At 27.9% G+C, this 13026-nt stretch overlaps 1 protein-coding gene across 1 annotated transcript in view; it reads left to right on the forward strand.

The window, feature by feature from the left end:
- The window catches only part of LOC142332404 (ras-related and estrogen-regulated growth inhibitor), a 244872-nt gene that overhangs the window by 207705 nt on the left and 24141 nt on the right, over window positions 1-13026 (forward strand). Inside the window, exon 2 of the mRNA XM_075378832.1 lies at window positions 10798-10931. Coding sequence (XP_075234947.1) covers window positions 10817-10931 — 115 coding nt within the window. The 5' untranslated portion in view covers window positions 10798-10816. The remainder of the gene's footprint in view (window positions 1-10797; window positions 10932-13026) is intronic.

The raw sequence follows: 13026 nt of genomic DNA on the forward strand, positions 1-13026 counted from the left end.
TACAGAAGCAAACTGTTTTCTTGTAAATACGAACTTATTATTTTACGCTACTGGATAATGTTAGGGATTACTTTTAAATATGTTTTAATCCTGTTATTTATACGTACTTTAAAAATGATGATTGAAGTATTTTACTATAAAAAAAAATGTAACGGTATATTTTTAAACGGTATAAAAATGTAGCTCTATTCTCAATAAGTATTATAATTACATCGGCAGACAAACGTTAAATGATGAAATAACTTGCATTATAATTGTCTGAAATATGTAAACATAGTTTATAATCTATCGTAATTTTTTTGTTATAAAAATAAACACGGACAAACAAGTATTACAACTCAAGAAACGAGTTACTTTCTTAGAATCATATAAAAGAACATTATAGATATATTGTTTACTATGCGGTCATAGTTTTCAAATACAGCCAGGCCAATGAAAAAATAAATAATTAGCAATAATCCTACGTTATTGAATGCCGGAGTATAATCCAATTAACTAATTGTCCTGTATTTGTTGATCCTGTAAGACCAATTGTGGTAACTCCGTTTCTTTTTATTCGAGTTTTGACGGAGAAAAGTAATCGCATTTTATAATCGGTTGTGTATTTTTAGTGTTTTATAATTATGAATGAACTTAAGTCTTCCGTAAAAACAAAAAACTAAAACGGCAGGCCCAGTAAATAATAAATAGCGTGTATAATTTTATGAAACAAGAAAGGTGATTTCCGAAACCGGAAAAAGAAGATAAACACCTCATTCAAATGAAAAAATGTGAAGAAAGAACAGCGGCTGCGTGTGAAGGTTTTCGCGATCCCAAGCCCAAAGAGTGGAAAAGAGAAAAGGTAGCTGCTAGAAAAATAACCCACCGGGTTGGTCTAATGGTGAACGCGTCTTCTCAAATCAGCTGATTTGGAAGTCGAGAGTTCCAGCGTTCAAGTCCTAGTAAAGCCAGTTATTTTTACGCGGACTTGAATACTAGATCGTGGATATCGGTGTTCTTTGGTGGTCGGGTTTCAATTAACCACACATCTCAGGAACGGTCGAACTGAGACTGTACAAGACTTCACTTCATTTACACTCATACATATCATCCTCATTCATCCTCTGAAGTATTATCTGAACGGTAGTTACCGGAGGCTAAACAGGAAAAAGAAAGCTGCCGAAAATCGGGTAAGATTTTTTTCTCTACTCCAGTTAATTATTTCAGCCGCAGCAGCACCAAGCTTCAAGATTGTTTGCGTCGTTGTACACTTCAAACATGACTTTCGTAAGCCGATACTTCAAGTATAATTCCATCTTAACAAATACTAAAAAAGGGTTTTCTGTTAAATATTTCTTAACCATTATTATTCTTGTATGGGCGAAACAGCGTTCTCATTTTTTAAAAATTAATTTCCAGTTGCTTATAAATATACAAATTGTAATTAAATTTAAAAGAGAAATCCCTTAAATATTTTCAGTTATTTATACCTGTATTTCAGTAATTAAAATACTTAGTTAAAATAGGAGATTCAAATTTATTTCATTGTTACTAATAATTATTTTCACTAAATTTTACTAGGATCTTTCAGAATTATTTTAACAACAGATGATCGAAAAATTAAAAACCTAAACTTGTGTTATTACATAAATCTAAAAATACGTTGCAAATTTTATTATTTTAAATAATAATTGAAAATATTAAATATAAACATCATATAAAAAATAAATTACTTTTTAAAGTACACACCACACACACACACACACACACACACACACACACACACACACACACACACACACACACACACACACACACACACACACACACACACACACACACACACACACACATACATACATACATACATACATACATACACACACATACACACATACATACATACATATATATATATACTCGTAACATTAATATCCTAATTTCATGTAAATAAATTTCCTTAGTCAAATTTTTCATTTATTGTAAAAACCTTTGTTTCCTATAATCTTTTAAAGAGGTGTAAAATAGGTAATCTTGTATGTGTGTTATGAACTGCATTAAAGTATATTTGTTCGGAAAATTGTTTAATATAGCGGAATCAATTTTGTTAATGGAGTAGCCTTTCCTAAAATACGACTCAAAAGTAATTTAACTTCCTTTTCCCCAGCAAAAGCAATAGAGTACGATGCATAAATATACATTAAAATTGGTCATAATGTAAATATACCTTGAACAATCCGTATTTTTTGTGTTTGTTAAATATAATTCAAATATAAATTGACTTTCTTTATACGAGTACTACTTGAAACATTTAAAAAGTACGGCGCTAATTATAACTTATAGAATAAAACTAAAAAATCATAATTTATAGAATAATGTATTGGTTTTATCATCGATACTTTAATTTGTAAATATATATACAGAATGTATCACGAATTTCTTCTGGGACTTTCGTAACTTATTCTACTTGTAAAAATAATAGGAAAAGTTTATATAAACATTTGTCCCAAAATGCTTCATTTGCGAGTTACGACCAGTGAAAGATTTCACTCAGATTTCAGCTACTCCGGTTAAATGAGGTCGTACTGTTCTTGTATTATTCTCTATAATTTTTTTTTTAAGTTTTACGAGTTTATTACCCATTTAACAAGATTATTGTACGTCAAACATAAAAAAACAGGGTTTTTTTTACACCAATTGATTGGTCCTCACCCTAGATTTCTCAAAAACTACTGCAGGTAAGGTTTGGGGACCTATTTTACTCGATTTTTCGGGTCAAAAACCATAAGAAATCATTAATTCTGACTCTTAATTAACGTCCTAAAAATTTCAGTATGACCTCATTTCATCGATGTAGCTGAAACTTTTCACTAGCTATAACTCGCTAGGACGTATTTTTATTGAACTTTTTTGTTATTTTCACGATTGAAATAGGTTATGAAAGTCCGGAGAATTTCGTGATACTCCCTGTCGGTGTATATACTCGTGTATATATATACAAAAAGGTTATTTATATATTTTTAAAGGTATATTATATATAAAGAGTATTTCACAACTAATTAACAAACTTCCATTACATATTCTCTTTGTGAAAATAATGAATATATATGTACATATATATAGGTTTGAAAGTTCTTCAATAGCGAATGTCAGCCAGCAAAAGATTTTACCTTGATCTCTGTCCAAATTAACGAGTAAATCTAGCGGTTTTATATGAAATCTGATATAAAAGATTGGGAAAAAAATTCGTCCCTTAGACTGTATTTAAGTAACTTTCGAGAAATCTGAGGTAAAAGACAAAAGATTGGAGTCGAAAAACACACTATTTTATTTTTTCCCTAAAATATCTTTGTTAAATAAATAATAAACACATAAGACTTTTAAACAAAACTTGTAGAAAAATTAATACTAGGTAAAATGTTATGAATGAAGTTAACAGAAACTACACACAAACGTAAGAGCCTTGAAGTTTATTAAAAAAAAAAAATAATTTTTTACGCGTTCAAACAAATTTGAACTGAGTCAAACGATCAAAAGATGACATTAAATACCCTAAATAAAATTTTGAATAAATAACACTTAATTAAATAATTTTTATTTTATATGATATAAAAAGTACTGAAGTATTCGTTGTCACATAAAACAAAGTTCATCGACTATATTTCGAACAAAATTTAATCTAAAATCTAATCTAATCTAAAATTTCGACATATCTTCGCGTTTCGCATCTCCCCCAGACCCCAAAACCACCGTCAGTTCAAAAGTTTTTATATATATATATTTAACTTTCTGGTGGACACGATAACTGCCGTAATTTTGCGCCAGTCAATTTCAAATTGATACATAAAATATAAAGATCCAAAATCTCGGTCGAGTTTGTTAATGGGCAAAATCGGACCATGGGGATGGAAATGGGGGGCTTTTTCGAAAAAACAAAATATCACTATAACTTTCTTATTAGGAAAAATATCGAATTCGTTTAAAGCTTCTACTATTCTTTGGATAAGGGCCTAAAACTTATCTAAGTAAAGTTTTATGATATCACCAACCATTGGCTTAGGGGGTGGAAAAATAGGTTTCGAAGAGAAAAAATATCATACCTCCCCCTTAATAGGGACAGAATCGAATCGATTTAAAGTGATTCTTAGTCCTCTAAACATTACCTAAAACTTTTATGTAAAACAATTTTTGATATGACTAACCCTTATAAAGGGATGACCAAAATATTGCTGGAATTGTAAGAAGATGGAGCTTGTCGTATGCTAAATATTCGAAACCTTTTTTCACACCATTGTCGTATTGAGTAGATTTGAAGGTTTTCTTAACTTTAAGGTAGAAATCTTTTTTATCCCTTACTTAGCAACAGTGAAATCTACCTCCACTTTCCGGAGTGTCAAAAGGGATTTTTTTAAAGTTGTACTTATCTTTGAATTTTAAAATATTTCTAAATCCTCTATGGTATACTCATTTGATTTTTATATTTTAATCTTTTTTTACAGGTTTTATATTCTACACTTCTAATGTTAAAAAGTGTAACCTTATTGGAACCTCTTTAAAAGAAAGTATTATATTCAGAATAAATTTTTAAAAAAGGACATAAAATACTGCAAAACTTTTAAAAAATTAAATATAAATGAACAAGTTTTGTATGCAATAACACATGCACATGTATATTTTCTTCTTCATGTATTATGATACATTTTTGTGGTTTTATCGCTAGAATATGTGATTAAATTTCACACCTACTCCACTTTAAACAGGTATTGTTATTCATACTCGAAAAAAGGCTATTCCAAGAGTTTTTAGATTAAAAGTTTACCTTTAATAAAGATTTACAACTTTATTACATGTCAATAAACATTTCTTATTTTTTTAATTATAAGATAATAAACTATTAACTTATATTACTAGGAGATCCTGATTTTAATCCGCTTTTTAAAGAAAATTATGAAATTGTAAATTCCTCCTACTTTCACTTGCCCTAAATTATACAAAAGTTTATTAGAAAGGAGTAGTTATACACAAAATGATTGGGTGCGCTGCTTGGGCCAACAAGTCAAGAGAAAGTATTACAAAGTAGAACGTAAAAGGAAGTAGCAGCTTTTAATATCCCTACAAAGGATTACTTGAATACTGTTGCTTTTCCACTTTTGTATCCGTAAAATTAAAAAAAAAAAAAAAATCAATTTAAATTCAGGAAATGTTTTTGAAAGGATATGTTTGGAGCGTAGCTTTATATGGAAGTGAAACTTGGACGATCAGAGTACCTAAGAGGAAAATATTAAAAGCTTTTGAAATGTAGTGCTATAGGAGAATGTTAAATAAATATCAGATGTGTGGATAAAGTGATAAATGGTGATAAATGGTGTTGTGGCAAATTGATGAAAAAAGAAGCATTTGGAAAAATATAGTTAAAAGAAGAGACAGACTTATAGGCCACATATTAAGGCATCCTGGAGTAATCGCTTTAATATTGGAGGGACAGGTAGAAACAATTGTGCAGGCAGGCAATGTTTGGAATATGTAAAACAAATTGTTAGGGATGTAGGATGTAGGGGATATACTGAAATGAAACGACTAGAACTAGATAGGGAATCTTGGAGAACTGCATCAAACCAGTCAAATGACTGAAGACAAAAAAAAATTAAAATCTATTTTTTCGTATTCAACTTAAAGGAGAAATTATATCTAATGTAAATTATCTTCTTCTTTTTAAGCACTAGCAACTAAATTAACCAAAAATGTTTGTTTATTCTTCATTCTTTTACCATAAAGTAAAAGAAACAAACGTAAATCAGTAAAAAACAACTAAGAATTTTTTTAAAGATCTACTGGTAATATCAAGTAACCAAAATAAACTAATCCCACCCAATCCCGACCTTCATTATATCGTGATTTTCATTAAAAACACTCGTCAACTAATAAAAATGTTCTTCGTGTATCTGGAATCGTACTTGGTGATTTTAACTAATTTTGGGGTAGTAAATTCAAAACTTTTTTCAGAATTTGTGTAGTATGTCATGTTTTTCTTAGATACTTACGATTTATTTACCAATAAATGCATAACCACTGTGAAATCAGAATTTTGAAAAGATTATTATTTATGTACATGTATTCATTTAAAATTTGTTTAAATCAACTTAATTTTTATTTATTCAAACACAGATAAATTGAAATACATTAATACAATTTTAAAATAACATTTTCTAAAAGTCTAAATAATTGGAAATGTTTTTTTCAAAATAACAGTTATTAAAAGTTCAAATCATTTGACTTGTGTCTTATCTTAATTCTTAAAATATGTTCGCAAACTTTTTCGCTTATGCGATGTTTGATCAGTTTCTCTAAATATAAACCAACAATAGTCACCCATCTTCCCAGGATACCATCTTCCATGGTACCAATGCTCCATGGCCAAGATATCCTGATGAAAGCATTCTCCTTGCTCATCGCTGCAAGAGGTCAAATTTTCAGGAAAAAAGTCTAGATGGGAGTGTAGGAAATGAATTTATAATGACATTATACATCCTGAATGTTTGTAATTTTCTAACAGCTTATTAACCAAAAAAAAAAAAATAGTTGTCATATTTTTTCCCCCTAAAAAACCACCAATATACTTCACATTTGTTGTCAAAAGTTGTGTTCTTCAGCAGTTTCTTGATTTGTGGATCAATAAATATACCCTCCTTGAGAGGCAGTATGATTTTACCACTCTCAATGTTAAATGCTTTACACTTTTTTCACCAGCTACAAAGTTCTGCCGCAATGGCTAGTTATTTACCTGGCAATGACTTTTTGTATCGCTATCCCAAAAACAAAGAAAACAACAATATTTTGTAAACCCACCTTGTAAACCAAGAAGTAATGCAACAACCTTCAGATCACTGCAAACTTGCCACATATGCTCTTTATATCTTATTGGTTCTAATATTGATGCCATAGTTTCATACGTTTCTTTCATGTAGACTGCATGAACTAATGAAATGGATGGCTGTTTGTTACCATTATGCAATAAAATTGCTTTCATGCTATCTTTAGAAAAGTCAGTAAAAAGACACCATTATTCAGGAATATGGTGAATTCCAAGCTCTTTAATCAGGCCATCGACATCAGTACATGAATTTTTCGTAGCAATATAAGTTGAAAGAGTTTTATTTCATGTTCTAAATGTAGTAACTTTTGCTTTTTCCGCTAAAAAATTCCACTGTTGCAGTCTAGCCCCCAAAGATTTAACTTGCTGCTTTGATACCTTTAAATTACAAACTAAATCATTAAGTTTATATCGTTGAATGAAATTTGTAGATTTCTCATCAGATACAGGAAGAAATTCTTCAACATCTTCTACATCATCTGCTTCTTTTTCAGATTGATCTTCTAACAATGTTGGATTAGATGGTGATAACAGGTAACAGGTAACCTCTCTATGACAGCTTTAGAACTGAGGGCACATCTGTGTATTTTATGAATTTCTATTTTTGAATGAAAATCCAAATATATTTGTCGTATAAAAGTTTCAGTCTGTGAAATGATCCTTAGGTTCACGCCAAACCATTGGTACAGCAAACGGCATGGCTCGTTGTTTCCCCTTCAACCTTTCAGTTAGTTACTGAGCATGATATACAAATAATATGAGGTGCCCAGATTTTATCTTGATCCCTGAGTGCACAATCAAATAAAATTTATAAGCTGTTTTTATCGACTCAAAAATAATCTTTCTTTGAGATTAAGGTAAAATTTATCACAGACATAACAAAAATTGTCTGGATGATTTGAACATCCACGAACCTTTCCAGAAGCCATGTTTTAGCAAATAAAAATGAGAAAAATCACTTTTGTTTATAAAGGATTGATGAAAATATAGGAAAACACTAATAATTCTGTGAAACACAACATACAGTATAGACAAGTTAAGCTAGACTGAATAAGATTTTGAGCTCTGTAGTAGGCAACAACAGATGTCTGTATGATGTCATCATACAGACATGTTTGTACGTGTCTACTTCTCATGATACAGTATATATATTTATTTATTTTTCCTTTCTTAAGCAAGCAAATTGTTTAAAAATAAAAATGCAGAAACTATTCTTAGTTGTAACCAGTAGTTGATCAAAATGAGTTTATTAAAAAAAAATTACGATTTACATAAAATCTTTATATGGTAATGCAATTTTAATAACATATTTGAAATCAGCATCCAAATTACAGTGAGAAAAATTGTATAACATGTTAGGTACAAATTTTGTTTTGACTAGTGTAATTTTTAAGTTCTTTAATACATGTTAAACTCTGTCCTTATTTTTTTTTAAGTTTATTAATAAATATAAAAGATTAATTATAATGCTTATAATATACAAATTGTTAAAAATTCTGTTAACAACATCATACTACAAAACTTGGGAAACTAGATAAACTAGAAACAGATACATATGTGAACATTTATAAAAATATAATTTAACAGAAAATTTTAAATTTCTATCTGCCATCTTAAATCCAACTTTAATTTTTTGCATGGAAAAATCTGATTGTTGATTTTCATTTAGATTTTGATAAGCAGAAGAATACTAAAACCTGTTTCACCACATTTCTATGTATAAGACACCATAATCAAATTTGCAAAATTTACATAAGGAATGGAATGTAGGAAAACTAATAATTAAATAAAACTTTTACTGTAATCTGTAAAAAATAATATATTTTATAAACCATGTCAGGAATATATAGAATTGTTTGCTACTTCACATAAAAAAAGAACTATTCTAACATTTGCCTGGATGATTCAAGAGAAACCTTGGTGAACTCTAAACATAAAAAATGGTGGGTGAATAAACATAAAAAAAATATACGAATATAATACATAACCTCCTTTTTTGAAGTCTGTTAAAAATGTATAATTAATTATAAAATAAAAAATATATTTGAGAAAGCCCACATTAATTATTTAAAACATAAATACAAGAAGATATTAGAAGAAAAAAAAATTAAAAAAGATAATTCATAACACTGTAACAATTGAAAAAAACAATTTCAGTTGTTACTGAAAATTATTTGAAAAAATAATTTATTATATCTTGAACAGGAAATGCAAAAAGTTTTTACTTTTTATTATTTAAAATTCCATAGACAGAATAATATTGTTTCCATAAAAGAAAATCTTTTAATTTTTTTATTTTAATAAACTCGTGTGAAAATTTTTAAAATGATTTAGTAACTTATAAATCATGGCAGCAAAGCATAATATTCAGTTTTTTATCTTTAGCCAAAGTATGAGTTACACAAGGAATTTGAATACTAGATCATGTATACCAGTTTTCTTTGCTGGTTGGGTTTTAATTAACCACACATCTCAGGAACGGTTAATCTGAGACTGTACAAAACTACACTTCATTTACATCATACATATTGTCCTCTTAAGTACGAGTAATATCTTACAGTGGTTCCGGAGGTTAAACAAAATAAAGAAAGTTACCTAAGGACAGTTATATTCTATTAAACTAGATTTCCTTCTAATTTGATAGAGGTATACAAGTATATTGTTGTTTTTTCAGAATAACTGACTATTCTTTTTAGTAAAAATTGCACATTCTAAATGCTGCACGAAATATGTTTTTATTGGGTTTCATCTAATGACTGGATTAAATAGCATATTTAAAATAAATACTGTTGTTAACAGAAGTACAAAATTAATAAAACCATTCAAACTAATCCAAAGTATACAAAATGCAGGTTGAACATTTAAAGTTAAATGCACCTCAGTAAATCATACTGCTCCTGTAATATGAAGCCATTTTTTAACCTTTCTTTTATTCTGTATAACTTAACACTATTATTAAATCTAAATGGTTATAAATGATTTTAAAAGAAGATACAATTTTTAAAAAGAAGATAAAATTTTAAAGTTGTAAAAAAGTGAATTTAATTTAAAAATGACATTTAATAAAAACCATATTATACAAATGTTTACACTTCATTTAGTTTAGTCTCCTTTCTAGTTGCTCAGATTCACCATTAGGTAAGATCAGTAGCAAGCAGCATATGACAAGAAATTATTAAAATTTTTTTTTTTTTAATTGTTAGCAAATGTGCTTAAGAAAAATAAAACTTTAATTAGGCAAAATCTCAAGATACTGAGGGTGACCTTGCTCTACAGCCTCACCCCCTGGACCTTTTAAAGTTGAAAATTTTAGCATCAATGCCTCATACGTAGAAGTAATCTGACCAAGTTTGGTCAAAATTGGTACTTGGAGTAGTTATGGAGATATAAGGTGATTTAGGGTGCCACACCTAACACCAAACACACAGACACACACATACACATATATATACAAACATCTGGAAAATTTCCATCTAGTTTTTTGGGTTCCTTAGGTGTCAAAACGTAAAGGTTCTATGAAAACTGCATATGCCCAAATTGGACCGATTACTATACTTTCCCTTCTACAAAAAAAAAAAAAAAAAAAAAAAAAATTCACCACATTTCTATGTATAAGACACCATAATCAAATTTGCAAAATTTACATAAGGAATGGAATGTAGGAAAACTAATAATTAAATAAAACTTTTACTGTAATCTGTAAAAAATAATATATTTTATAAACCATGTCAGGAATATATAGAATTGTTTGCTACTTCACATAAAAAAAGAACTATTCTAACATTTGCCTGGATGATTCAAGAGAAACCTTTTTTTTTTCAAGAGAAATTTTTTTTTTTAGCACTTGGCGGGAAAGTGAAATTACAAAATCCTTAATTTTATATTAGATAATATCAAGAATAATTTTTTTTTATTTAACATTTCAATTTTATTTGCTTTTTTTTCAGTCTGCAATTTAAAAATGGTATGGCTATAATGGCAACAACATCACCAAAATCGTCATTTTGTAAAATAGGGCTTTGCTCAAAACACAAGCCTCTTAAAGTTATGGTACTTGGACAGTCTGGTGTCGGAAAATCTGGTCAGTATATATTTATTTATTAAAATATACGCTCTTTATATATATATATATATATATATAATAAATTATAAAACACAATATTAAACAAAAAACATAAAATAAGTTAAATAAAAATATTTATATAGTTCTCCAATATTGTTTGTTAATTTTTCTAAAATTAATAACTTTTGGAAAAATTTGGTACATACATTATTAATAAATAATTAATATCCTGTTTTGGCTCAACCATTTGAAATTTTGTTTGTTTGTGATACAGTTAAGGCCAAATATGTCTTCTGATTTTTATAATTTTTTTTACATTAAGGTTTCTTTTCTACATTAATGGTTTATGACAGCACCAGCTGTTAACCTGTACTCATCAAGTGATTTTTTAATACTATTTGTAAATAAATATTAACTTTATTATATAGATTCTAGTTAGAAAATTTTAAAACGTATAAACAACAGTAAAGTATCACTCAGCAGCGATCAGTTAATGATTGATGGCTCAGAAAATAGTACTTATGATATTTTTAATACTGTAAAGTTTTGGAAACCTTTCCAAAATAGGTTAGAAAAAAATAATCTATTTTATATTTTCTTTAAACCTGATTTTATTATTAAAGTTTCATTGGGAAGCTCAATTTGTTAAAATCAGTATAAAATAAGCAAGATCTAATGTTTATAAAACATGTTAAATATTGTTACCCAGTACATAAGACTAGTTATTGTAATGTTGTGGCATCACTAGTCATATAGTAAATCATTGTTGTGACAAAGTGAATGTGTTAATTGTAGAGTTCACTAACCAACCATACATAGATATTTTTGTCTATGGTCCAAGTATGTATAGACTTGAATTTCAACCCAAACTATAACATTTTATTAATTTTCGTGTGTCATTTTTAACTTCCAGATTTAATCTCTTTGTTAAACTTTCACAATTAAAACCATTGATTATCATTTTTTAAATTAAAAAGTAAACAGTGAAAGTCGATGTGGTTGTGTGGTAAATTAATCATTCAAAACAGTAATGGTATGAGAATTCTTATAATAATATATAAAGTCTCTCCTTTTACTTAAAAAAAAAGTATAAATTATTGGCTATTTTATTAAGTGCCAATTTTTTTTTTTTCATAATGAAAAATGAGTATCTACCAGTAATATGAGTATCTGACCTCATTACATGCCCATCTGTTCCTCACTTTGCAAAGCTGTTGTCAGTGAAATACGCACCTGACATTGCTGTTCCTGCCAATTCTTACAATGGCATAATTTTTTTTTTTCAACCAGAAGGACTGAGAGCCACCAAGATTTATTTACAATTTACATAATGTTGTAATTGTTGATTTATGAGATTATAACATGTATAATATATTGTTATTATTATAAATAGATGAATGAGTAGATAAGCATTCATATATCTAATGACCTTACAGAAATATAATTATTAAGGATTCTGTCCCAAGGTGACTAAATAAAACATAAAACGTTTTATGAGAAAATATTTTTATTGAAAAATTGGCGCATGTACAAAAGACAGCCAGGATCAAGCTAACAAATTATCTCTTTGTGTTTAAAAGATCATAGATTATGATTAAATATTATCCAAGATAAAATTTTTTATAGCAGCTTCATATGTTTGTATTTTCTTTGAAGTATGTTATAACATGCATTTACATTAAACCAAATTGAATGATCAGTAATAAAACATTAACTTACTATGAAATTTTAACAAAATAAAGTATTACTAAAAAAGCAAATTACAAAACATTTCTTGTTTTGGTATTTAAAAAAAAAAAATTCTTGTAGTTAAAATTATTATATCTACTCGTATTTTTACTGCAGAGTACATGTAAAAAGATTATTTTAAAAAGAAAAGAATAAATATATATATATCTAATAATAATAATAATAAACCTTATTAAATGGCATATTTATAAGAGAAATCTACTTAAAAGTTTTTTAATCCATTTTTTCTATTTTTTTAAAGAAAACATTTAATAAAATTATTTAACCTAATTTACATACACATATTCACAAACATGCACACATATAAACAAAAATTGTTAGCTATATTTATTGAATTCTTAAATCACTTCATTGAAATTTTTTT

This window comes from Lycorma delicatula, chromosome 11 (assembly GCF_047948215.1).
Source record: "Lycorma delicatula isolate Av1 chromosome 11, ASM4794821v1, whole genome shotgun sequence".
Taxonomy (NCBI): domain Eukaryota; kingdom Metazoa; phylum Arthropoda; class Insecta; order Hemiptera; family Fulgoridae; genus Lycorma; species Lycorma delicatula.